We start from the raw sequence: 27,314 nt of genomic DNA on the forward strand, positions 1-27,314 counted from the left end.
ATTAACCTACCAGCTTTTGATTCCACTTTACGCTCTTCCCTCTGCTCCAGACTCTGACAATCATGTCAGGAACCACAACTCTGCCCTATCCTCCTCTTTTGATCTACATGTCCCTTTTTCTCTCTGTCATTCTTACTATTTAACCCCAAACCCTGGCTAAACTGCTACACACATGCTGTGTTCCTGCACTCGTTCCTCCGAACGTATCTGGAGGAAATCTTACCCTCTCGTAGACTTCCTTCACTACAAATGCATCTTATCCTGTTTTAACTCTGGTCTCTCCCAGGCTAAACAAACTAACTTTTCTTCACTAATCGGCACACAAAAGTCTAACCCATACTGACTCTTCTCTGTTTTTGACTCTCCCAGTCAGACCACTGTGTTACCTATTTTTCTTCCTCCATTTCACCCTTGATGACTATTTCAAGACAAAGGTGGATTCCATACATCATGACATCCCCTCTGTATCCTGTTCACAATCTACACCTCTTCCTAACTTTAATCCAGCCTTCCTTGACTCCTTTTCCGCTGTCATAGAGGAGAATGTGTCGCTGCTGATCTCCTTTTCTCCCTCTACCACTTGCCCTCTCAACCCCATTCCCACCATCTCCTCAAACCTCTTGCTCCTACTCTAATCCCTATGCTCAAATATATTTTTAACTCCTCTCTGGTACCTTTCCCTCCTCTTTCAAACATGCAATAGTTATACTCAAAAACAGCAAGCTTGACCCTACCTGTTTCTCTATCATCCTGCCTTCTGCCTCTAAAGCAGAAGTGCGCAAACTGGGGCACGCAAGATTTTCCAGGGGGTCACGGCAGTTACAGGGGCCCCACACATTCTTTCACAAAGCATTTAAATTAAATGCCAGGGGATCGTGTAAGGCCTCTGGAACGTCCCTTACCTTGTCTTCGGCAATGCATCACCATGGCAAGGCAACATCAAATGACGCCACAGGGTCACGTGACCCTGTGGTGTCATTTGACGCCGAAGACAAGGTAAAGAGGGGAGGGGGGGGGGGAGAGCAGGCAGGGGGGGTGCAACAGGGAAAGGTTGCGCTCCCTTACTCTAAAGTACTTGAATGCCTTGTATTCTCTCACTTGCTCAATTTTCTCACCTCCTATTCTCTCCTAGACCCTCTACATAACTAATAAATTCCATGCTTCTAAAGACAAAGGTAATTACACTGCTCATATTGCTCGACCTCTTTGCAGCCTTTGATACTGTGGACCACCATCTGCTCCTTCACATTCTTCATACTCTTGAAATCTGTAACAGAGCTCTGTCCTGGATTTCCTCTTCCCCTCCCATCTTACTTTCAATTTCTCGTTTGCTAACATCACCACCTCCCCTGTCAATCTCTCTGTGGTCTTCCCTTTTCTCTTTAAAACACTCTCTCTGGGTGACCTTATAACATCTCTTGGATTCAAATATCACCTCTATGCTGATGACACACCAATTGACTTTTCAATACCTGACCTTACACCTACTATACTATACTTACTTTACTTTCCGCCTCTTTACCCACGGATGGGGATAGGCGACTTCCACAGAAAACCACTTAAAAAAGATCCATGGATGTTGTTTAGCCGGATATACCAAAGGGGATGTTAGGCCCAAGGGTCAACAGAGCCCATTTTGTTAGAAACGAGGGGTGCCACGTGAAGGCAGAGTTGTCAATTGATAATGAGAGTCTCTATATTCGCATCAATTATCCTTGCCCCCCATTATACAGACCAAAGTCTCTGAATGCCTCTCAGCTATATCATCCTGGATGGCCCTCCGCCGACTCAAGCTTAACATGTCAACAACGGAGCTCCTCATACTACCCTCCAAGAGTGGCTCTATTGTCCCCTTATACATTACTGTTTGCAGCACTATCATACACCAAGTATCACAAGCACATTGCCTAGGCGGCACATTTTATTCCTCTTTCACATTCTCCTCTCATATTCACAGAGTAGCTAAAACCTAGTGTTATTGTTATTGCGCTCAATTTTCTCTGTTTACTATAGCTAAAACCTGTCCATTTTTCCTCTGTAACATTGCAAAGATACACCCTTTCCTCTGTTTCTCTACTGCAAAAACTCTAGCACAGTCCCTCATTCTCTCCTGTCTCAACTATTGTAACCTTCTACTGTCAAGCCTTCCTGTCTCGCACCTGTCTCCCGTACAATCTATCCAAAACACTGCCGCTAGAATAACTTTACTCTCTCCTAAATCTGTTTCAGCGTCTCTCCTGCTGAAATCCCTCTCCTGGCTTCCTATCAAATCCTGCATTAAATATAAAATTATGCTTCTCTCTTTTAAGGATATACACTCTTCTGCCCCTCCTTACATCTTAGCCCTAATTTCTCCCTATGCACCGTCCCAACTCTTGCATTCTTCTTAACTATTTCTTCTCTCTACCCCTTTTGTATCTAAAGCCCTCTCCTGCCTAAAACATCTCACTCACTGCCATACACCTCTGGAATGTTCTTCCCCTCAACATTTGACTAGCACCCTCTCTATCCACCTTTAAGACGCATCTTAAAACACACCTCTTTAACGAAGCATACAGGTAGCTCCGTTGGCTGATACTATACATCTCATCCATCGACTTTGGTCTCTTGCAGACGCACTTGCCAAAACACCCTTCCTCTGTCTCTGTACGTTCTTCCTGTTTACCACTACGATTGTAAGCTTTTCGGGGTAGAAGTTCCTTTTCCTAATGTTACTTTTATGAGCGTTTATTCCCATTATGTGTTATATTATTACAGTATGTCACGTGTATTACTGCTGTAAAGCGCCATGTACATAGATGGTACTATATAAATAAAGATATACATACATGCTTTTTTGTTAGTTGACCATGAGTAAAAAGTAAAGGAGCATTTTAATAAACCTTGCATTATTGATGAGTTGGTACTTTCAACTTTGCATGGTATATCTTGTGTCAAGGTGGGTGAAGGAGTAGCTCAGTGGTAATGTCGCTACCTTGGAAATGGGTGAACCCCATCTGAAACCCAATGTCAGCACTTTGTGTGACCTTGAGGTCACTCAATTTCTCTGTGCCTCAGGTGGCAAAATTAGATTGTAAATTGTTCAGGACAGCGACTCATTGGGCCTGCAAAATTCTATGTACACGTCCAGGAATATATAAGCAGAAAATATTTATGTAACAGCATATTAAATATGTCTCTGTGGATGTTTTAGCTGTATTTGTAAATTAACATAGATGCGTATCTCACATCTGAAATAACTAGATGGAGATGTCTCATGGCACTGCCTTTTTCACTTTTCATTGGACTTGGGTCTCTCTTTTTTGATGAACAGAATAGAGCGGCCAGTGAAACAAATGTTAGATCTTGACATTATTACTGGTGTGTAATTATAAAGAAGTACTGACTCATGCAGTCCTGTTTACATTGAACCATTCAGTACTCTCGCACTGTATGTCCCAAAAGGGTTTAGGGGACAAGTGATGTACAGTATGGGTTGCAGCTGCTTGTTCATCACTGGTTTAACTGACATTTACCTACTGTGTGTAGTTGCTAGGAGAAGGTGAATGATCACAAAAGGATTGCAGCATCAGATGATCCATGTTCCTTCAACTACAACCTGTCCATTGGTTATATTTTCCTACAGCTGTTTTATTTCCCACAATGAAATCACGCAGCTGTTTTGAACTGTTTACTTGAAAAATATAGAGTACTTAGGCTTAGCTCATGCCTGGGAGATTTGCTAATTTTGTTTGTTGTTTGTCTCAGTTCTTATATTTCCCTTCCGCAATCTGTCACTCGTGGAGCTTAAGTGATTCTCTTTTATTCTAAATGACAATGAAATCTAGGATATTGCAAAGTGCTTTTGTGCTCCAATGCACACAACTGTAAAAATGAACTGCATGTGGGAAGAGCTTGAGCGTTCAGGCAGGCAGTTATATGCTTCCTATCTTACATGTACGAGCTCTACTTGTTAGGGCTGAAGAATAGTTTAAATTGCTGAATGCCATAGAAGAAGAAAAAACAGTGGGTTTACCTATCAAAGTGAATAAGCAAATGCTTCATTCATCTGTTTAACCCTTATGTGTTTTATAGATAAGCTGTTGCTTCTAAACGTGCATTGATTTAGTGAGATACTATGGACTGAGGAATGCTTTTACTTGGTGGTACTTAGAATGTGACTGTGTTACCTGAGAACAAACACAATGGAGCCTACATCTTCTGAAACGGAGAACTATGAAAACACCTCATCACAATTACAAAGAAAAGAATCAAACGATAAAATGATTCAACGTTTACAAGGAATGTAAGTACCTTCTGTTTCACTATTATTTCACATGTGAGATCTGTTTAGTACCGTTGCTACAATTGAGATCATTAAAGTGCTGAGGTATCTGAAGTGTTATTATAATATAATTAAAAATTATCATTTTAATATATTATGTTAGAAACTTTTTGTGGTGCTTTAGTTGCGTTGAAAGGAAACAAGTTGCAAATTTCACTTGTGTTTTGATGTGCAACACTACTTACTGAACCTTGATTTTACTGTACCGGATATGTTGATGCTTTCATACTTTTGGAAAGGTTAGATTTCATGTCTTGAGTAACTGTGAGAACATGTAGCAATCAATACATCACTTCAAGAGATTCAATATGAGCTCTCTAGTAACAAAGCAAAAATAGATGATTTTAGAAATGATAAATTAGAAAACTACCCAGGAATACTATGTTTTTCCCAACAAAGTAATGATCAAAGTTAAGTTTTCCCTTTAAAAAGGTGTGTAAACTGTTTTTTTACACTTTCCCCTCAACTACACCGTAGTTTATTAAAATAATATACCAGCAGTCCAAATGTAATTATGTCATAGATGTCAAATTTACTGTAAATGGTATTTCATCAACACTTGTAAATTTGTCAAATGTTATGTTTGTGTCAATATTCCTTTATGATGTGTCATCTCATAGCCATGAGGGATATTTATACACAAGGAATTTAAAACTAATTTGTAGCAAGTAGAATGTAATTGCATTCGAGGAACCCTTCAACAATAATAAGAAAATGCATAATTTCTTCACATTTATTATACTTATAATCTTTTTTTTTTTTTAAATGTAATTGATGGTGTTAGTAAATTTAATGTGAATGAGGAGATCAGATGTTTCCATGGAAAAATATGTTCAATGTATTTTCATATTTTTGCAAATATATTCCCTTTGTTGTTTTCTTTTCATAAACTGTCAGTGACAAAAACACCTGAGCCCATCTGCAGTATCTGCCTCACATAGGTCACCTAACCTGCTGCAATCTCAGAAAGATTCCGTTCCACTTAACAACAAACATTGGAATAGCAATAAAATAAAACCAGTCAGCGATGTAGCCCTTTCTCTACCATTTTTATCATTTGGTCATTTAAAATAAGCTTAATATGTTTGCAAATGTACTGTAGGCCCTGAAACCTGTCTGCAGAATACAAAGTTAAAGATTTAATGGGATACACGTATATACTGTACATGACTTATAATCTGAAAAAAAGACAGTCAAATTGTCTCCTTATAAAGGTGAAAGTTTAAATCTAGTTGTCTGTATGTAGTATCACTGATGTTTCCTTCCTCTAATTCTTCAATGACAGAAGATCAGCAAACTTAAATTGTCTGAGAATGAGTTGGAGGAGATATTGGGGACCTGGTTAGTTGAATAATATTCCCAACAAAGAAGAGACCAACCGTATATGGTTGGGAATTTAGGTAAGACTTGTATATTCAGTATTAATGGAGTAAATACTACATACATACATACATACATACCTATCCATCCAACACTATCTATTATATATGAATACAAATTTATTAAACTGTTCGGGACACTGACCGGTGGCCAAAACCGAGACCGCAGTTTCATGAGCCACTACACGAGAACTCTTCCCATGAGAGCTAAATTCCATGTCTATAAATACTGTGCTATATGAATGCACACACACCTGTCTCTTACACTTATAAATGTACAATGTAATTCTATCCCATTATACCAATAAGGACTACATAGTATCCACACACATTTATAGTAATGCAACACCCTCTTATATTTCAACACCCTCCAACACCATTGTATACACTCCCCCTTCACACATACGTTTTGCAAGGCGCTGTATACACGGGGGGTACTTTATAAATTTACATTTACACACATACACACATATACACATACACACACACTCTTACATCACAAACATTCAGGGACCATTTAACACCTAAAGTCATAAATCGCATACAGCACAGGGGGAGGGATAGGTTTCATCCACAGATAACTTTTCTTGCTTTATCCATTGTAACATTGCCCGAAGAAGAGATCAGTGTATCTAGAAAGGTTGCACAAATGAAAGCCTTTCGTTAGCCACAGAACGATATCGAGTATTTGTTTTGGATATATATATATATATATCTCAAATAAAAATATCACTTGTGAGCACATTCACATGTGTTAGACAGGACACATGTCTATATGTAGTAAATGTATATTTTCGGACATGTCCGCTCTCGCTATTTTCAGTAAGTCTCACTGATTTAAAGTCAGTCTGATAGACATCAATGAAGTCTCACTGATAATAAAAACTACTTTTCCTTTTAATTGCTAGTTTTTGTTCCAGATTGATTTTGGTCCTTAGGGTTTCACATCTTTAATAATTTCACACCTTTCTTCTTTATTACATGTCAATTAGGACAGTAAAACAAAAACCAAAAATACTGTAACGGCACCTGGTAGGTATAATCTCATGAATAGAACAATGATTACATTGAGGTGTAATAATTACAACCATAGATTATCCTAGATCAGAGGTGGGCAACCTATTTTTCAATGTAGCCACAGGTGTGGCGAATGAGAAGTGAAAATCGCTCCACTATGTAAAAATTGAGAAATTAGGTTGCTCAATCGAACATTTAAAACACACATTGTTCATCTGCTTCAATCACATCAGCACTATCATCTGCTGCTGCTTCCCTCACCTCTGCACTATCACCTGCTGCTGCTTCCCTCACCTCAGCACTATCACCTGCTGCTGCTTCATTGACCTCAGCACTATCACCTGCTGCTGCTGCTTCACTCACCTCAACACTATCACCTGCTGCTGGTTCACTTCATTGACTCATTCAGAAAGTGGAAACCAGTACACGCCGTCAGGAAAAAGTTTATTTTACTGTGGGAGCAGTCAAACTCAAAATCGCCACACTTTCATGGCCAAGGGTTGCCCACCACGGTCCTAGATGAATAGTCCTGGCCACTCCGATAAATGTTTAAAGCGGATGATGGTCACAGCACATGAAACAAAAATAACATGAAAAACATAGCATAATACTGTATGATTTTCAAAATCCTGCAGATGAGTTGCCGACCCCTGCCTTAGATCCGGACCATGCTGAAGGAAGATACACTGGTGGTGACAACTTATCACTCCATTATATGTATCTTGGCAATTAAATACTTTAGTCCACAGCAGTAAAATCAGTGCAACTCAGAAGATAGTAAGGGGGCTATTTACTAAAGAATGCAGTTGTTTGCATTGGTTTTGCACCAGTTGATTTAAACTTTAGTAACTAGACACATATGTAGAATTTGAAACAGAAGAGCAAAAAAATAAATAAAAAGCAACGTTGCTCTCCGGAGATTGAATTATAAAGGTATCAACTTTATTTCTGTTTCTTATAAAAAATCTCCAAGAATTAAAAAATGAATCAGTAGATGATTATAGCCTTGACAGGTACATAAAACAGTTCTGCACCAAGCCTTAAAAACATCTTATTCATGTTTCTTTAAAAATAGTTCCAAAATGTCAAGTAAATAAATACAAAAGTAATTAATACACCATGGGGTGACACAAGCATACATACCCAACGCATTTCTCTCTCTGTGTCACGAGTGCTCACCACAAACAGGACGGCGAGGTTGAGGTCGGGATGTTGGTAACCACCGACCTGTAACCAAGTCCGGAGTGCAGAGTGAAGGTAGTGTAGCCGGGTCAGGGTAGGAGATGGTAAAATGGTCGTGATACTTGCCGTGGTCTAGGGTTGGAGAGATCAGATAGTCGTAGGGCAAAGACGGGGTCCAGGAGTAGAGAAGGTAGAAGTCCAAATACGAACCGAAGTCAGGGGTCAGAGAAAGCGGAGGTCCAGGTAGAAGCCGAAGTCAAACAGGATCAAGGAAGGCAAGGCAAGGGATAAACATTCGGAAACATTGATGAAATTGTGAGCACTGTCACCTTTCAGGAAAATTTTACAAAAACTTGAAATTTAAGAAAATTCCAAACATTTAGTGAAACTCATTTGAAGACATTCGTACAGCTCTACTTGACAACGATTCACGGAGGGTCTCAATTTTCCTAGGGGCAACTCTGGCAGGACTGCTTGTAATGTGCTTTGGAACAACATATACACAGTCTAGTAAAATAAAGAGAAAACATGCATCCACTCCATGACAATAATAAAATCAACAAAATACAGTACAGCAAAAAAGAAAGACTCCACTATATATAGAGAACAAAAAAAAGTATCCAAAGGCAAGACACAGTCAATTGTGCCAAGTCATGGAATAGTTTGTTGGACACTTGCTTCCTGATACTTGTTACAGTATATTGTGGGGAAAGGGACCTACAGTATATTATTGTGAGGTTTTTAACCTTAATTGTGAGCCCTCCTGCCTCCTTCCAGCACAAAGTCTAAGAAACAAAAAATAAGATTTCCAATAAAGAGCCAGATAAAGGGTCAAGTTGCTTCAATCTTGATAAATATAGATCCTAATAACTATTCACCCAAGTTATTCATGAATACTTTTTACAAATCGTTTTCCATCGTTTTAAATATAAAGAAGTCTTCCCACACAGCTCAGTAATTAATGGCAAACAGGTGCACATTTACTTGATAAATGACTTACATTCTGCAGTATGTTGATTTAACATGACTGTGTGCCCTGTGATAATTAGTGCCAATGTGTATAATGAATCAGAAATGCTTTACACTTTCAGCATCAGGCATCTAAACGTATTCATACTACCTTATCAATGTATATGCCATTCTCCACATACAATACATAAAACAAAACAATAATGACCTTTATTTCAACTTTATTATTACCAAAAATTATCAGGGAGGATACAGTAATGATATGACTATTGGCGGAGGAGAACAAAGCGATACACACACAAATCCAAAGTTAGTAAAGGGAAATTTAAAGGGAACTTTTCATCCCAAGCACACTAAAAATGACAGGGGTTAATGCTTGATATTAGCCTTAGGAAAGGGGATTCTACCTGCAACAAAGGAAATGGTTCTTTACAGAAAGTATAGTAAAAGGATGTATGTATGTATGTCTTTATTTATATATAGCACCATTAATGTACATAGAGTTTCACAGCAGTAATATACGTGACAATCATAAATAATAAATAATACATAAAGGGGAGAAGTGCTTCAGACATACAAGTAACATTTAGGAAAAGGAGTCCCTGCTCCGAAGAGCTTAAAATCTAAAATGTGGAATTTGCTATGCATTGAGATAGCAATGGCAGATACATTAGATAAGTTATCGTGCCTCGGGAGTGATAACACATAAGCTCCACCCCCTTTACGCCCATGGTAGTTTTTTCTGAATGGGGGCCTCTCCCACTGGTGAGTTATGCATGTTATGCTGCAATTAAGTCACTTTGACCACTGCAGCAGGGCTATTCAACATGCACAAAGCAACATGCTTTTGTATTAGTGTTGTTTAGTAAATGCTGGTAATATTCTAGATATTTAGCATGATTTTACACAAAGTTGAATTAAATATTGACATGTACAGATCTATGTCCAGGATCTCTGTCTCTGCCGCTGTGGTCGAAGAAGCAAAAGTCCACGGTTCCGAAGTCAGTATCTGCCGCGATCGTGCTGCGGGGGGCTCCATGCTTCCAAATAGGAACCACGCAGTGTTAATCCTCCAGTGCTGCGACCACTATGGTTGTGTGACCGCGGGTGGCAGCGGCACCAGAGACAGTGATGCTAGCTACATCTGTAGACATAGCATGTACAAATTTGGAACTATCATGAATAAGGTGCAATTTCAGTTAATACAACAAAAAAAGGTTAAGAGGATTTGCACTAAGATGTTACAATTTGTTTCTTGACATTGTCTCTTGCTTTAGTTTGCATTGGTATACTTCTTAATTTGAAGCTGATCTCTTAGGTTTAGATTTTACTATCATGTAGACCCTAAAAAAGTGGAAATTCAAGACAAAACTTTTATTTTATGCTGATCAACTTCTCCCTAAATTTCTCCTTCAGTTACTGGCTACCTAAATCACTCAGTGATGCAAACATAGCACGGGTGACAAAGAAAACCTTGATACTGATATAGAGGTAATTCAACATTAAAATGACTATCTTTGCATTTCTTAGCCACATAGCTATGGTAGCTGTTCTGTGTGCAGTAAACCCATTGAAAAGGCTATTACAACTCATGATGTAAAAATTGTCACTCTTTAGTCAATATCAGTCATCTTTGCAAATGTAATTATTTCCAGGCTAAATTAAATCCACGTGATATTTGAAATTAGAAAAGCATGTCTATAGAAAGATATGGAAGCATATTCCCATAGCTCCGAAGTGTCAATCTGCTTTTAAAGTGCCATTTTGTATCGGATTTGCATGCTTTGCTATTCTGCAAGCCCTGATGAAGCTTTCAGAGTGAAACGTGAAGGGCCATTGGACTTGCTAAACTGTGTACATTAACAAACTAGAGCCAAAGGAGAACTACCATGACCACCCAAGTGATGGACCGATTCCGGAAATTACGTCACGTGAGCTGGTGCGGCAGCTTCGGCATCAGCACCAGTGGGAAGTGGAGAAACAGTGTCCCATCTCCTACACAATTTAGTGGGAGATTTCTATGGTGAATGTGGGAGTACATTTACAACACCTCTTTATCCATTTTACATTTTATAAACAATAATATACAATGCCTTTCTGTCTTTTTGTCTCTTTAAATATGGGGTTGCTCGAGTTCCAGCTGTGACAACACAGACAGCAGGACACACAGGAGCCAATGCACTCCCACCGCAACTAACTGGGAGCAACCCCCAACCCCTCTGATAACACACAAGGAGGTGACGAGCTGCACAAAGGGGCCGTGGTGGACACTTGAAGAAAGTAATTATCAGAAGAAGGAGGGTTCAGGAGTGAGGAGGGATCCAGATCAGAGGAGGGGTCCAGAAATGAAGAGGGGTCCAAAGGCAGACACAGATCCAGTCATGCGGCAGGAAAATGGGAGGTCAGAGAGGCACGGGTCATTAATGGGAAATCCAGCAGAGACAAGGGTCCAAATAGCATGGGGGGAAATTTCAGCAATGAACAAGTGAACCAGGCAAGCACAACATATGTACTCGCTCGACCCAGGCAAAGGATTATGGTAGGTGCAAAAAGGGTAAATAAAGCCTATACAACAAGGTAAAAATCCACACATGGATGAGAGAGCACATATGACAATGTGAGAGCAGGCTTTCAATTTAGTAGTGTCTCCAGTTGTAGCTCACAATACTAGAGCTGCGCCCTAGAAAAGCAGTGGTTGTGGTTTCTAGTCATGTTGGGTCAGAAACCATATTTCAGTCACTAGGTTTGTGCCTCAGGCTTATCAACACTATATAGTTGGTATGGAAATCCATTTAGGAAGTGTGATTTTGGACTCATTTAAATATTCTTTGCATAGCACAGGCATGTCTCCTTAATTTATTTGGAGTGATATTTGATGGGATATATACTTTATATAACTGGAGACACTATTAAATTTAAAAGGATGTCTCTCTGAATCTGTTTTCAATGATGGATTTGAATTAATCCGCTTGGCTTTTTTTAGTACCCAAGCCACAGACAGATTTTAGGAGGGGCGGATTTGGTCAAAACAATCCACGGACTTCCGGGGAACGGAGTTGGACTGTTCCGCCCATCTTTATTCATCTGGTATCTTCTCACTTATATTTTGTTATAAAACAAATACTGTATTATTGTTTGTCATACACTGCACATTGGTATTTCACTAGAATTTAAACATTTTCCATCACTTTGGCGCTTAAAGTTTGATCACTGCTATACTTCATCAAGTGATTGATTAATATTTCATGACAGCACTTTAATTATCTAGTGCACTTATGACCTAGGTTATATACTGGATCCTAGATACATATAATTTATAATTCTATTATATTCCATTTGTATGTAGAATAGTAAGTGCTGATAAAACACATAAAAAAAAAATATATACTGTATATATATATCTAAAAATTGTAGAGAAAATAACAAATTTCAATTGAAAAAAATAGATACTATAGCTTAACTATCAGTTTAAAGTCTCTTCATTCATTTTAGTATTATAATTGGTGTAATCGTATATCATAAGATTATTTGAAAGTTTGGATGTGAAAACTGCGAAGAAAAAACCATCTCAGTAAATTAAAGTTACCAAGGCAACCAGTCTTATGTTCTTCAACAGTAAATTACTGTTTTGCTGGATGAAATAAGATGTTAAAATGACTGCCTTTGTTCATAGCTACTGGTATTTCCATTCCAGCGTTTAACTCCCCACAATAAGGAAGTTAGGTACCTGGCTCAATTGATTGGGTCACTTGTATACTGTATAGCTTTTTAGTTTAATAATTCTACCAGTGACTGTAATTAGCTATTTGAATATTAATACTTGAGAAATAAGTTTGTAATAATAGGATGCAAATACAGTAAATATAACCAACCTCACAAGTGTCATCCTTATTTGAATTTTCCAATGAGAGTGTGAGTAAAACAAGAAAAAACACAAAAGCGCACCAAGATGAGAGATAGATATTGTATTAGCAACAAATAATAAAATTAGTAACTTACATATAAAATTTCTTTAATAATCTCCGATTCTGGTGTCTATCACAGGAGTAGGGCATCACATAGGAAGTATGAAGGGTAATCTCAGTTCTGAGAGATCAGACCCACGCGCTGGGGCTGTCTCTGTTCACTCTCCTGTCCTCCACGTGTGGTAGCGTGGTGCAGAGTGTAGCACACATGTGCAGGAACCGGGGCCTTCAATAGGTGTCCTTAGGATGCCTGTCCGTTTTTGATAGCATAGAAACGATCGGAAATAAGCAGGAACGGTACACTTGAGTGTGTACTGGTGGTGGGTAGTAAAACCGCCAGCCACAACAGTCGCGACGCGTTTCGTTTAACAAAGTAAACTTCTTCAGGCGATATCTGGGACACCTGTTTAGGGGTCCTTTATAGGTCTAATTCTGTGCGTCATTGGTTAATACCTAATGGCTGCATGGCCAATCAGGCTCATATACTGATAGGGGCGGGCCACAATAGGAAGACCTCCCTGTTAGTGCATTTAATCCAGTAATGAATTACACTAATTGAGTATATATATAAGTGTAAATAGAAAGGTAAACAGACCTTAAAGGGGAGCCAAAATCATGTGTCCCAAATAGTCAAGTGCAATAAAATATGCATAGTAGTAGCATAAAAAACAAAGTACAGTATATGTGCTTACTGGATAACAACATTAATAACATTAAATGACATATAAATAACTTTTAAAATATGGGAAATAGAACAAATGGAAAGGTGGGTGGGGGGAGGGGAAGAATTGAAGAAAAAGTGGAAAAAAAAACAAAAAGAGGTAGAAAAAAAAAAAAAAAAAAAAAAAAGGCTTATAAAATGAATAAAAACCACTGTAATGATAAAGTAGCTAAAAAAATCAGATAAAAAACAGATAAAAAAGGTATTAGACCAATGTTTGTATCAAATTGCCGTATGCATGGTTTCACCTCAAAAAAGGGGTTAATTCCACATAGTCGTTCAAGCCCCCCGGGTACTTGGATTGGAGGGTAAATATCCAGAATTGCTCCCTTTTTGCAATCTGAAGATCTATGTTACCAGCCCGTACATTAGTTGTTATATGTTCGATGCCCATATATTTAACCCCTATAGTGCTACACTGATGGACATCCTTAAAGTGTGACAACAGATGTGTCAATGGTTTATTAGATGCCAGTAGCTTGGGAATATTAGTGATATTTCTGAGGTGCTCCATCACTCTAATTTTGAGCTGACGTTTAGTACGGCCCACATACTGTAAACCACATCCACATTGCAGGATATAAATGACATAAGTGGTTACGCAATCGATGTAGCTATTCATTTATTTTTTTTTTTTTTCTACCTCCTTTTTTTTTTTTTTTTTTTTTTTCACTTTTTCTTCAATTCTTCCCCTCCCCCCACCCACCTTTCCATTTGTTCTATTTCCCATATTTTAAAAGTTATTTATATGTCATTTAATGTTATTAATGTTGTTATCCAGTATGCACATATACTTTGTTTTTTATGCTACTACTATGCATATTTTATTGCACTTGACTATTTGGGACACATGATTTTGGCTCCCCTTTAAGGTCTGTTTACCTTTCTATTTACACTTATATATATACTCAATTAGTGTAATTCATTACTGGATTAAATGCACTAACAGGGAGGTCTTCCTATTGTGGCCCGCCCCTATCAGTATATGAGCCTGATTGGCCATGCAGCCATTAGGTATTAACCAATGACGCACAGAATTAGACCTATAAAGGACCCCTAAACAGGTGTCCCAGATATCGCCTGAAGAAGTTTACTTTGTTAAACGAAACGCGTCGCGACTGTTGTGGCTGGCGGTTTTACTACCCACCACCAGTACACACTCAAGTGTACCGTTCCTGCTTATTTCCGATCGTTTCTATGCTATCAAAAATGGACAGGCATCCTAAGGACACCTATTGAAGGCCCCGGTTCCTGCACATGTGTGCTACACTCTGCACCACGCTACCACACGTGGAGGACAGGAGAGTGAACAGAGACAGCCCCAGCGCGCGGGTCTGATCTCTCAGAACTGAGATTACCCTTCATACTTCCTATGTGATGCCCTACTCCTGTGATAGACACCAGAATCGGAGATTATTAAAGAAATTTTATATGTAAGTTACTAATTTTATTATTTGTTGCTAATACAATATCTATCTCTCATCTTGGTGCGCTTTTGTGTTTTTTCTTGTTTTGCTGATATTGGTATCACCATCGGGGTTCCGGTGGAGACCACATTTGGAGGTGGGGGAGACACCTCATAAACACAGAAGCAGCAAGAGAACTGAGAGGGACCAACAATCCAAGCTTAAAGAGCCAGAGCGCGGACTGAACTTTTCATTACTGAGAGTGTGAGTAAGCAGTGTTCACTGACATATGGGGCTTTTCTTTAAATAAAAGGCATTATTTTTCCGGATTACTTAGTGTAACTAATCATTTAATTACACATTCCCCAAACCAAAATTGTGATCATTAAAGGGTTCAAGTATTTACATATGTCTCAATATCCCTCATTGGGAGTGGGACACTATTGACATAATTTTGTTTGGCAACATATATTTTAGCTGTTCATATAGTAGGAGGTCATACAATATATATACTATATATATACTTATTTAACATTGTATGAGCCTATAATACAATTTGTGTGGGGAATTTTAAGTGTTCTAATCGATCTGGTACTTCAGAGGTTAACATTGGTTCGAAATTATGTTAAAAATACAGGAAATTGTGTACAGGTGAAGACCCCTTCCTGTATCTGTGCTGATCTACAAAGAGGGCTTAATTGGGGAGGGCTATCACTGATGACCCACTAAAAGTGAAATGTGTGCAGTTTAGAAGGCTATCAACGACAGTCAGATCCTGTGCTTTCATCCTCAAAGAAAACTGTAACATTGTTGAATTATCACTTGCGCATCACAGAGAGAGGGACTAACAGGTCACCCTTAAGTTGGAGGACTTTATTAAAAATATGGATATTACATGTTGACATCTATTCTACATACTAACAGGTACATATTTGGCATTGTTGCAATAAGATGAATCAAATCATACCACACTCTTCATGAATAAGGGGTGCCAAAGACAGATAACGGGTTCTCCTGTGAAAATAGACATTAGACTGTCATTTTATATGCAGGTGCATATGTGAAGTACACAGACACAGGTGAAGATGTAAGTGAAGTACACAAGTGAAGATAGCGCCTGTCTATGTATTAGAGAAATTAAGTTATGGGGCATGTTATATATTCATTCAAGACATTAAGGGTATCATGCAGTAAGCAGCGGAAAGGCATTTCTCGCCATTTTCCCACCTAAAAAGCCTATCCGTATTCAGTAACGGGCAAGAAAGTGGCGAGATTAAAAAAAAACGCCAGTTTGGCTGGCGTTTTTTTTTTTCCCGTCGGTGGCGAGGCGAGAAGGCACTTTCCGCCTAAAAATCCAACTTTTTCCGCCACTCTGTATTCTAGTAGAGGCGAGTAGCTAAGCGGAGCTATTCACCACTCTAGAATGGCGTTTTGCTGGCGGATCAGCCACGCAAGAAAAAGTTGGCAAGTTGCTGCTGAGAGGCAGCGGATGAGTGGCGGATCGGCACTTAGAAAAAATTCAGGCCTTTTTCCTGGCTGGGATTGATGCCGGGGGTGTCCGGAGCTGATACCATTAATATCAGCACTGGACCCCCCCGGCATGCATCCGAGGCAGGAAAAATGCATTTAAAGGCCACTTCATTACCTTAGCGGTTAACCGCTAAGGTAATGAAGAGGTTAAACAGCTGTGCCAGCTTTATTGTGGGTAGCGGGGGTGTGTGAAGGGGGTATTTGGCCCTTGTTGTTTGTTTAGGGCTTGCGGGGGGGGTTGCGGGTGCACTTAACCCCTTCACGACCGTAGCGGTTAATACCGCTACGGTCATGAAGGGGTTAAGCCTCCCGCTACCCACCTGCAAGCCCTAAACAACCACCGTTGGGGCTAATACCCCCTACACCCACCCCCGCTACTCACAATAAAAAAAAATACACACAACAGCCCCACACTAACTAAATAAATATATATAAATATATAAAAAGAAGGGGACTGAGCTGCGCCTCTGCTAATGATTGCTGGTATACAGTGTGACTCACTAGGAGTAAAACACTGTATAATAGGTTTATATTAAATCTAATGAAATAAGGAAATGAAATAAAATAAAAATAAAAATAATTAATAAATCAAATACAATAAAATAAAACCTATAGCCAAGCAATAAAAGCGAAATATAAACGATCATACAACAAATGAATATCTCCACAGATGGGAAAAAAAGGGGGTATAAAAACCAGTCCTCAGAATAGTCCAATAAGTCCAATAAATTCTGGTATAGAGGGTCTCCGGCTGCTCTCAAAGTGGACAAACCACATCCACAGGGAATCTAGAAGAAAAGGGGAAGAGAGAGCGCACGCCCATAGCGTAAAATTTAATGAGGGGAAGGGAGAGGGGGGGATAAGAATTGCACTTACAAAGGTACAATAAATAAAAGCATTCTGTGATATATAATCACCACCATCCGGTTTAGAACTGCAGCCTCATAGTTTGTGCAGTCCCAGGATGACGTCCCAGTCCAAGTCCAGGGTGGTTATTCTCCTCTGCATCAATGGGGGAGTCCTGTAGAGTAGCTCCGAGCTGGGAAGCCTCTGCAACAATCGCGCGGGTCAATGGGTCCCAACGCGCGGTGATGACGTCAGTGTCATGCGTCTGACGTAATGACGCTCCCTGACGCGTTTCGTCACACAACGGGCGACTTTCTCAAAGGGAAGTCAGGAGAGGGGAAAGGTCCGGTATTATATACCCTGTCTGCTGATAGATTGACTAATTCCAAACCCCTCTCAGCTGTAGCGGTACTTGTTTCAGTGCATACAATCGCAGTGCCTGTTAGTTAAGGTGGAACTATGGAGACCAGCGGGATAATATACTAAGGATACAAAAATGCATGCTCATAATTAAGAAATTAGTAATTGGTAATTAAAAAACAAAATAGACCGCCGCTTACATAGATTGGTGACAAATAAACCTTCAACAACATATTAACATTTCCAATAACTCAATTGCGATTGATATTGAAAATACCAATTGCCCAAACCAATATAAAATATATGTAAAAGGCTCAATATATCAATAAATGTGTGTACCTATAAAGTGGATAATCCTACCAATATCCACATGAGAGCCCTACCTGTCTAATATAAGTTAGACATAGGTAAATAAAACTGATTTAAAAAAACTGAAAAACAGAGGTGTAATTGTTAGCAATAGAAAGCACAGTAGGAGAGCATTGTGACAATTACAAAACTTAATGTGCTGGGCAAATACACATTTATTGTAATTAGCACACATATATACAAGGTATATACATATCAAATAATCATTTTTCACATTTTAATATATTTATCATACACCTTAGATAGTACTACACCCATTAGTCTTTTTCAATATTATGCACAATTTGGTTCCTTTGAGTGGTAGCACACACTATTGACCAGCACATTAATACCTATTAAGGTCCTATATATCTTAACACATTCCATCACTGTTTTACACATTGTTCACTAGATACAGCAACCCCATTAGTGGTTCACTTCCTGATATCTTCTTTGTTCGTGGCTTATACCTCCCTCCTAGATGTCTGCTTCATTGCGGGACCTAGGATATACATTATAGATTAGTATGAAGTTTTGTAATTGTCACAATGCTCTCCTACTGTGCTTTCTATTGCTAACAATTACACCTCTGTTTTTCAGTTTTTTATGTAATCAGTTTTATTTACCTATGTCTAACTTATATTAGACAGGTAGGGCTCTCATGTGGGTATTTAAATGCATTTTCCTGCCTCGGATGCATGCCGGGGGGGTCCAGTGCTGATATTAATGGTATCAGCTCCGGACACCCCCGGCATCAATCTAAAAATATATATATGACCCCAACAACACCTATACCCCCCTAACATACAAAACAGTAATGGGCACAATGACTGTTATCCACAAATGGATAATAGTGCGGTTGTCCATTTAAAATACATACACAACAATAAAGACATTAAATACATGTAGCACTCACCCATGTCCGGCTGCCACGATGAAGGCCATCCTCATCTTCATCCTGCCCATGCCCCATCCGCTTCTGCAAAACAGACACAAGAATAAAAACATCCAATGTAATGTCCCCTAACCCCTTAATCACCATAGCGGTTATGAACCGCTACAGTCATTAAGGGGTTAACCCACCATCACCCACATACCCTCCCCCACTAACCCCCCCACCCCCTAAGGCCTAGCCACCCTCACCCACTACCCACAAGGGAGTCCTACCACATACCATTGGGGCCAATACCCCCGTCCCCCCAACACATGTACAGTACAATAATGTGCGAAATAACTATTATCCACATAGGGATAATACATTATTTGGTGTCCTTTTTTGTATGATGCTAACTTGTTCTCTGTAACGATAGCTATAGTTAATTGTGTAATTGGTATGGATGGTATTTTAATTGTTTAGGGATGTAATTCATGTCTGTTAATTCATTGATGGTGACTTTATTGGATGACATAGTATACTTCTTGTGATGTAATGCTATTTTAGTTGGATTATTGTATTGTTAACATTGATTTGCAGCGTGTACACGTGTTTTATGCTACATGTATACACTGCAAATGCAATGATTTAAGTGGCATTTGAGGCTTTAGATTGAATGATTACATGAGATTTGTTTAGGAAATTGCTTTTTAATTCATTGAGGATGTTATGCATAAGTGGTGTTGCCATTGCAGGATGGCTTCACCCCTGAATTACCTTTGAGGTTAGTACCCGATAAGGTGATTAAGGGGCTCATTGGTATGTGAATGGCATTGATATGTATTGGCTATTTATTATTTTGGCAACGGACCCCAAGGATGATGCTGGCGACGGGGCCTTCTTATTGATGAGGTTAGTAGAATTTTCTTTATTTTACTACGGTATTTAATGTGTTTAATAATGGCCAAATAATGTATTATCCCTATGTGGATAATAGTTATTTGGCCATTATTGTACTGTATGTGTTGGGGGGACGGGGGTTTTGGCCCCAAGGGTATGTGGTAGGACTCCCTTGTGGGTAGTGGGTGAGGGTGGTTAGGCCTCAGGGGGTGGGGGGGTTAGTGGGGGGAGGGTATGTGGGTGATGGTGGGTTAACAACTTAATGACTGTAGCGGTTCATAACCGCTATGGTGATTAAGGGGTTAGGGGACATTACATTGGATGTTTTTATTCTTGTGTCTGTTTTGCAGAAGCGGATGGGGCATGGGCAGGATGAAGATGAGGATGGCCTTCATCGTGGCAGCCGCACATGGGTGAGTGCTATATGTATTTAATGTCTTTATTGTTGTGTATGTATTTTAAATGGACAACTGCACTATTATTCATTTGTGGATAATAGTAATGTTGCCCATTACTGTATTGTATGTTGTGTATTGCTGCTATGTTTATTGGGTGCATTTGTCACCAATAAACATGCTATTATGCGTTAACCCCTTCATTGCCTTAGCAGTTATCCGCTATGGTAATGAAGCAGCATTAATGTATTTTAATAATATTGTGCGGGATCAGGGGGCCCCCTGAGCTGAACCGCATTGATTTGTGGCTCAGAGACCCCCTGCTTTCCGAGTTACAGGCCCCGGTTTGGGGCATCGGTTACAGTGTGGACGCCATGTTTATTGCGGGCACGTAGCGAATGGGACGCTATAAACATGGCGGCGACACTGCCCATTCGATCACACATACCGGGGCCGGTAACTCGGGAAACAGGGGGTCCCTGGTCCACAAAGTGATGCGGTTCAGCTCGGGGGACCCCCAGCTCACTGTACAGTATTATTAAATAAATATTAATGCTGCTTCGCTACCATAGCAGATACCCTGTAAGGTAAGGAACGAGTCTTTATTGATATGTGTATTTTATTCATAGTGTAGATGTGCAGAGGGTCTCCGGAGCTGATCCGCTTTGGTTTTAGGTCCGGAGACCCCCTGCTTCCCGAGATACAGGCCCCTTTATTATCAAATGGTAGTGGCCATCAAATGGATTGGGCCTAACACTGCCTGCACTGTACCAGGATTTACATGTCCGGCAGGGTAGATTAGTAGCCAATCCAGGCATGGCTACTTACTGTAATACTAGTAGACAAGTCAGAGATTATTCCAAGGCCTGACCTCTGAAAGGAATGTGCATCTGGGATCTAAATGTTAATTACAAAACACAGGGGGTGTTTGAAGTTCTGGGAGAAGAACAAACATACTTGTTTACAATGGGGTGTGGAGTAAACAGGTTTTGTTGGTCCCTTGTCCTCACCCCTTGCAATTTAATGTCATCTATTCCAGGTGCAGTTTATATATATTTTAACAGAAATCCACCCATTCATACAGTATATACAGATGTGGTCGCCTGTAATCTCCGGCTATCTTTAGAAAAATCTGTGGCTATATCACAGAAATGCTGCAACATTTCTGTGATATTTATGCAGCCAGAGTCTGTCCTCTTGTCAATCCTCAAGAGCCAGCAACAGGCCAGATTTTATGGATATCCCTGTTTCAGCACAGGTGGCTCAATCAGTGGCTCAGTCTTTGACTACTGTTTCAGCACAGGTGGCTCAGTCTTTGACTGAGCCACTGAGAGCCACCTGTGTTGAAACAGGGATATCCCTAAAAGCTGGCCTGTTGGCGGCTCTTGAGGACTGAGTTTGGAGACCCCATAGCCAGACTAGTGGCCCATCGGATTAACACAGCGGGGGACCTTGCAGTCCCATTCAAACGCATGGGACCCCTGCTGTGTTAATTAGATGGGCCATTAGTCTGGCTGCAGAAATCTCACAGAAATGTTGCAGTGTTACTCTGAGATAGCCACAGATTGTCCTAGATTTTCCTGGGCTAGCTGGAGATTACAGGCGGCCACATCTCTACATTGTATGAGATGTTAAACCCACGCAAGCAACCCTCTCGGGCAAGAATAGGCTTATTGGTTTTCACAGTGTGATTAACAGGGATACAGAAAATAAATGGGGTTAATAGGGCCTAGCAAAATATAGATAAAATACAAAGTAATCATATGATTAATCATGTTATCAAAAATAAAAAAAGAAGCAATTCAATTTCCAGGCAGTGGAATATAAGTGGAAAGGACAAATGGTGAACACGTACAGTATCAAGTCTTATTGTTTGAAATAAGTCAAGAGGGGGCAGCCAGACCCAATGGCAACCTGCCAAGGCAAATATATAGAATAATAATTTATTGTATCGTTAACAGAGCCATGTTGTAGTTTGGTGTAGTTTGAATGACTTTAATAGCAAGCTCCACTTCTTCAAGAGAGAATTGTTGGTTCAAGGCTTCTAAATGCTCCTGACCTACTCTGTCTGGATTGCAAGATGAATGGAAAGATTCTAGTTCATGTGAGAATTGTTTATTATGAGAAGATTTTCTTCATCATATAATGTGGAGTAAAATGTATAGGACACATAATAATTACGTTTGGATTGTGTGTAAATGAACCAGAGACAAATAGCGTGTATATTACTTGTGGTCTGTCTATTTCTGAGTGTGTTAGCTAGCATTTGTGATACATTTTTAAAGCTGCAGTTCAGTCAATATCCTGCATGTGTGTTTTTTTTTTAATAAATCAGTTCTGTAGTTAGAAAAAATACTTTTAGCATTTTCTGTTTTTAAAAAAACAACTTTGAAAGACCAATTTTCTTGTATTCTATTTTAACAGCCATTTGCTAAGGCACTGCCTCTTCATGTCCTGTCACAAGCTCTGGCACACCCCTTTGTCAGCCCTGCCCTCCCTCTAGCACATGTCAGTGCAGGAGTGCTCATGAATATTCATGAGCTTCCACTGAGAGACAGAAGCAGAAGAAAAACATATGCCAGCTCTAATTATGTCACCAAATTTCGCCTATCAATACATGGAGAATGAATTGACCTGCAGCTATACAGTTCTTTAGGTAATTAGAGATTGCACACATGAAACTATTGAAGTAAAAAAATAAATAAAATAAAAAAAAGACTGAACTGCAGCTTTAATAATCTAAGGGGCTTATTCACTAAACTTCAATAAGTGACTTACAGTATAGTACTATAAATGTCCATATAGTGAGATGTTGCCTATTTAGCTATTCACAAAGCTCAGATAACAGGGCAATATCGCACTAAAACAGCTTTTTATAGTATTATAGAGACATACAAGCAATGGGGGAGCGTGGGATTAGAAAAACATTTGACAATAAAAAACAATAAAATACAATAAAATTAATGTGGTTACAACAATATTGCTGGGGGTTGGTGAAAAAATTAAATACACTTACACGGCCATGTGCAAGCGGACACGGTAATGTGGTTTCTTTAAGCAATTCCAGTCACTCCCAACAACAAGTAATGGTGGTTTAGAGGGTTTTGAAATAAATATATAAATATATCTGTACTCACACGGCCATGTGTGAGTCCTTGCAGGAAATTGGTAACTTTGGGGTTAAATTAACCCATCTGCATCTCCCCCCAGTGTAGACTCTTCTTTGTTTGCAACCAACGTGGGATTCCAACTCCAGTCTTGGGCATCAGATGTGGACTCTCCCCAGTGGTGGTAGTACAGTAGGGGGGGGAGTAGGTAGAGAAAGTGAGGCACGTTGTCAGTGGGGTTTAAAACACATTTATTAGTTTTAAAAGCAATTGGTACAACAAGACTCACATACATACATAGTGGTTGGACCCCTGGCCTCCTCGTGCAGTCCAGGATACAGTTTAAGCAGCCGTTATTGCCAATCACGCGTCCGTGATGCAGGAGGAAAAAAAAACAAAACTTTTTCTCCTTATCTGCAATGGCTGCCTGGTTGATCCGGCTACGGGAGCCACGTTGGGCCAAATTCAGCAGGAACTTTAGAGCTACGCGTTTCGTCGAATCATCGACTTCCTCAGGCTCATATGAGCCTCAACCCTCTAAACCACCATTACCTGTTGTTGGGAGTGACTGGAATTGCTTAAAGAAACCACATTACCGTGTCCGCTTGCACATGGCCGTGTAAGTGTATTTAATATTTTCACCAACCCCCAGCAATATTGTTGTAACCACATTAATTTTATTGTATTTTATTGTTTTTTATTGTCAAATGTTTTTCTAATCCCACGCTCCCCCATTGCTTGTATGTCTCTATATCTTTAAAAGGGTTCCGGATTAACCCTTCCCTGGGGTTGCAGCAGAGGGGAACTCCATGCTGGCTCAAAGCATCTGTCATAGAGCCGTGGTCTAACTTACTGCCACATTGTAAGCACACCTCATATATTAAGCTTAAGGTAAGCGCCAGGTTTTTTCCTATTTTATAGTATTATAACAGCTTTTTATAGTACTATAACACTCTGGCTAAAACAAGCCGTGCTGTAAGCCAAAAAATGCCTGAAATCGCATTTTTTGCCAGAAATTGCTATTCAATAAAATCCGATATGCATATAGTACTATAAACTTGCAATCTTTTCTCGCCAGCTATAGGCTGGCACTAAAGAAATTGCAATATGCATAAAAGGAGTTTCTTTTAGTTTTACTGCATTGGATTGAAACCCGGAGATCCGGGCGTCCTTGTATCTCCAGTGGTCCCCGTGGAGGTCTCTGCATCTCCGGTGGTCCCCACCTGGTCTCCGGGGGCTAACGGTATCAATCCTGTGCATTAAAAATAAAATTGTAGCCAGTTTCATTACCTTAGCGGCTAACCGCTAAGGTAATGAAAGGGTTAAGTAGCAGGTACGGATTTGTTGTTGGTACAGGGGGTGGGTGAAGCTTACAGTTGCCCCAGGATGGTGTTTAGACCTCGCGGAAGGGTGGCAGAAGAAGTTAACCCCCTTCATTACCTTAGCGGTTACAAACGCTAAGGTAATGAAGGGGTTTACACCTTGTGCTACCCTCCTGCAAGGCCTAAACACTATTCTGGGGCAACTATTACCTTTACCCACCCCCTGTACCACCAAGACAAGACAAGACATAAATGGGTAAAAGTGCTATTAACCAAAGATGGCTAATACTGTAGCACTTTTCCCCATTCAAAAAAACATTACAGTGAAATACAATAAATACAACCACCCTGCCCACCCCCCTGCCCACCCCCAACGCAGTACAGTAAAGGGGAAAATGACTATAATCCAGATATGGGTAAGAGCGCATTTGTCCATTAAAATTGAAATATTACCCAGCCAGCATAAAGTAAATAAAAGTAACATGTACCCCTGCCAGGAGGAAGGCCAGTCTTGTACTCATCACGGCCCTCCTTGTCCTCTGTTGGCAGTAACATTACAATAAAAAACAAACTAATGGCCTCTAACCCCTTAATCACCTTAGCGGTTAGAAACTGCTTAGTATTTAAAGGATTAACCCCCCACCCACCACCTGCTACCCACCCGGGAGGCCTAACCACCCTCCCCGGGGCAACTCTCCCCACCCTCCACCCCCTCTACACTTTGATTGGCACAGTGGTAAATCATTCCCATAATATGGCCATGGTTTGCTACTATGGCAATGAATGGACAAGCTAAAAAAAAAAAAAGCACAAAATAACACATAACATTTAAATAAAACAGGTGTTTAAACCCCAGATATCCAATGATATCTCATAAGGGAAAAATACATTCCTTCCTGACTCCGGTCACGTGGGCCGTGACGCAGAGGATTTAAACATTGCGGGGATACCGGCACCCACTACCGTGGCCTGTAACTCGGGAAGCAGGGATCCCCGAGGCTGAAATTAATGCAGTCCAGCTCAGGAGACCCCCTGCTACCATACTATATTATTAAAAATCACATTAAAGAAGCTTCATTAGCCGCTACAGTAATGAAGTTTTTTTATTATTATTATTATTAGTTTTTAATAATAGAGTATGGAAGCAAGGGGTCTCCTGAGCTGAACCACATTCATTTCAGCCTCGGGGACCCCGTGCTTCCAGAGTTACAGTATGGGGTGCCCGTATCCCTGCAATGTTTAAATCTCTCGGTCACTTAACCTTGAGATTTAAACGCACAGGAGATACCGGCACCTCATACTGGGGCCCTGTATCTGGGGATGCATGGGGTTCCCAAGGCTCAAATCAATGCGGTTCAGCTCAAGAGACCCCCTGCTTCCATACTCTATTATTAAAATTAACATTAAAACTGCATGATCGCCTGTAAGAGCTGTGCAGGGAGTTGCAACTCTCTCCATGCAGATCTTCCAGGCTGCAGTTTAAATAAACAGTTTAAGTGCGATAAGACTTTTAAAAAAAAAAAAGAAAAAAAATAGTGCGATCTTGCATTTTTTTACTGAACTTTACAAAAATTGTGTATTTTCTTAGTGAATTTTGTTTTGACACATTTTTTATAGTCGCTCAGCAATGCACTGAATTTATCAAAGTTAAGTGAATAGGCCCTTATGGCTGATATTCTACATACCATACTGTACTGTATGTGCTGCGAAGCTGCGTCTGTATGTGAGGTAATCTACAGGCTCCAATCATTAAAATGGAGCTCAGAGCTTCACAGACATGAGCCAGCATGACACCTTATTAAATAGTTGCCTTGGATCCTATACTTAATATGAATCTGCTAAGCTCTTTGTTAGGAAAACATAAAGAATCCTTTAAAAATCACTTGTTCTAGTAACAAATTAGGTACACATGTATGATAGTGCAAGGGGTTAGCATAGTGATGTTTAATATCCCTGACCTGATGGAGATAGAAAAGTAGTTCCTGAAAGCTACTTAATATAAAGTTAAATAACATATTAATAAAAGGTATATAAAAAATATATATTAGTTTATACATTCGTTTGAAAGCTACTTAATATAAAGTTTATATAATATATTAATAAAAGGTATATAAAAAAATATATTAGTAATACATTCGTTTGTAAATATGAAAGGAATTTCCAAGCATGTGAGCTGACAGCAGAGGCTTGAATATCATCTTGAACCATTGAACTATATGCACACTCTTTCTACATTTATTCAAATCTCAGCTGAAAAATAACCTCAAAGAAGCCACAGTGAATCCTTCCCAGTGATGTCATTATACCTTCCTGCTAAACCCAGTGAACTTATTTTCCTATTTTACTCAATTCTGTTGTAAGAATCTCTGCTTATTATAGTAAGGCTGGGCACTGCTGCTGGTGCTATTGTTCCAAAAACATTTTCGTGTTTTGGTTTTGCTTGAACTGAATTGCTTCTGGAATTTTTTTAAAAAAATGCTGAAAAACAAAACAAAAAATAAAGGAGGTTTTTATTAACTAGTTTTGCGACATAATTTATCTTCAAAATTTCTCAAACGTTTTGATGATTTTTTTGTTTGTGTGTGCCCAGTTAATTTAAACAAAATATATAAAGAAAATGAATCCGAGGATGAGCCTTTCTTGGGTTTTGGCTCGAATGTTATTGAGTT

At 39.6% G+C, this 27,314-nt stretch overlaps 1 protein-coding gene across 3 annotated transcripts in view; it reads left to right on the forward strand.

Annotated features, from left to right (window-relative positions):
- The first annotated feature begins 3,827 nt into the window (after positions 1–3,827).
- PDE1A (phosphodiesterase 1A) overlaps positions 3,828–27,314 on the forward strand; it is a 363,587-nt gene continuing 340,100 nt past the window's right edge. The window contains exons 1-2 of one of the 3 annotated variants that reach the window (XM_075608901.1): positions 3,828–4,285; positions 5,610–5,724. Coding sequence is in view for 1 of the 3 variants with exons in the window: in XM_075608896.1 (XP_075465011.1) it covers positions 4,185–4,285 (101 nt within the window). In the remaining 2 variants the exon portion in view is untranslated. The remainder of the gene's footprint in view (positions 4,286–5,609; positions 5,725–27,314) is intronic. The other 2 variants (XM_075608900.1, XM_075608896.1) reach the window with 2 other exon arrangements.

This window comes from Ascaphus truei, chromosome 7, assembly GCF_040206685.1.
Source record: "Ascaphus truei isolate aAscTru1 chromosome 7, aAscTru1.hap1, whole genome shotgun sequence".
Taxonomy (NCBI): domain Eukaryota; kingdom Metazoa; phylum Chordata; class Amphibia; order Anura; family Ascaphidae; genus Ascaphus; species Ascaphus truei.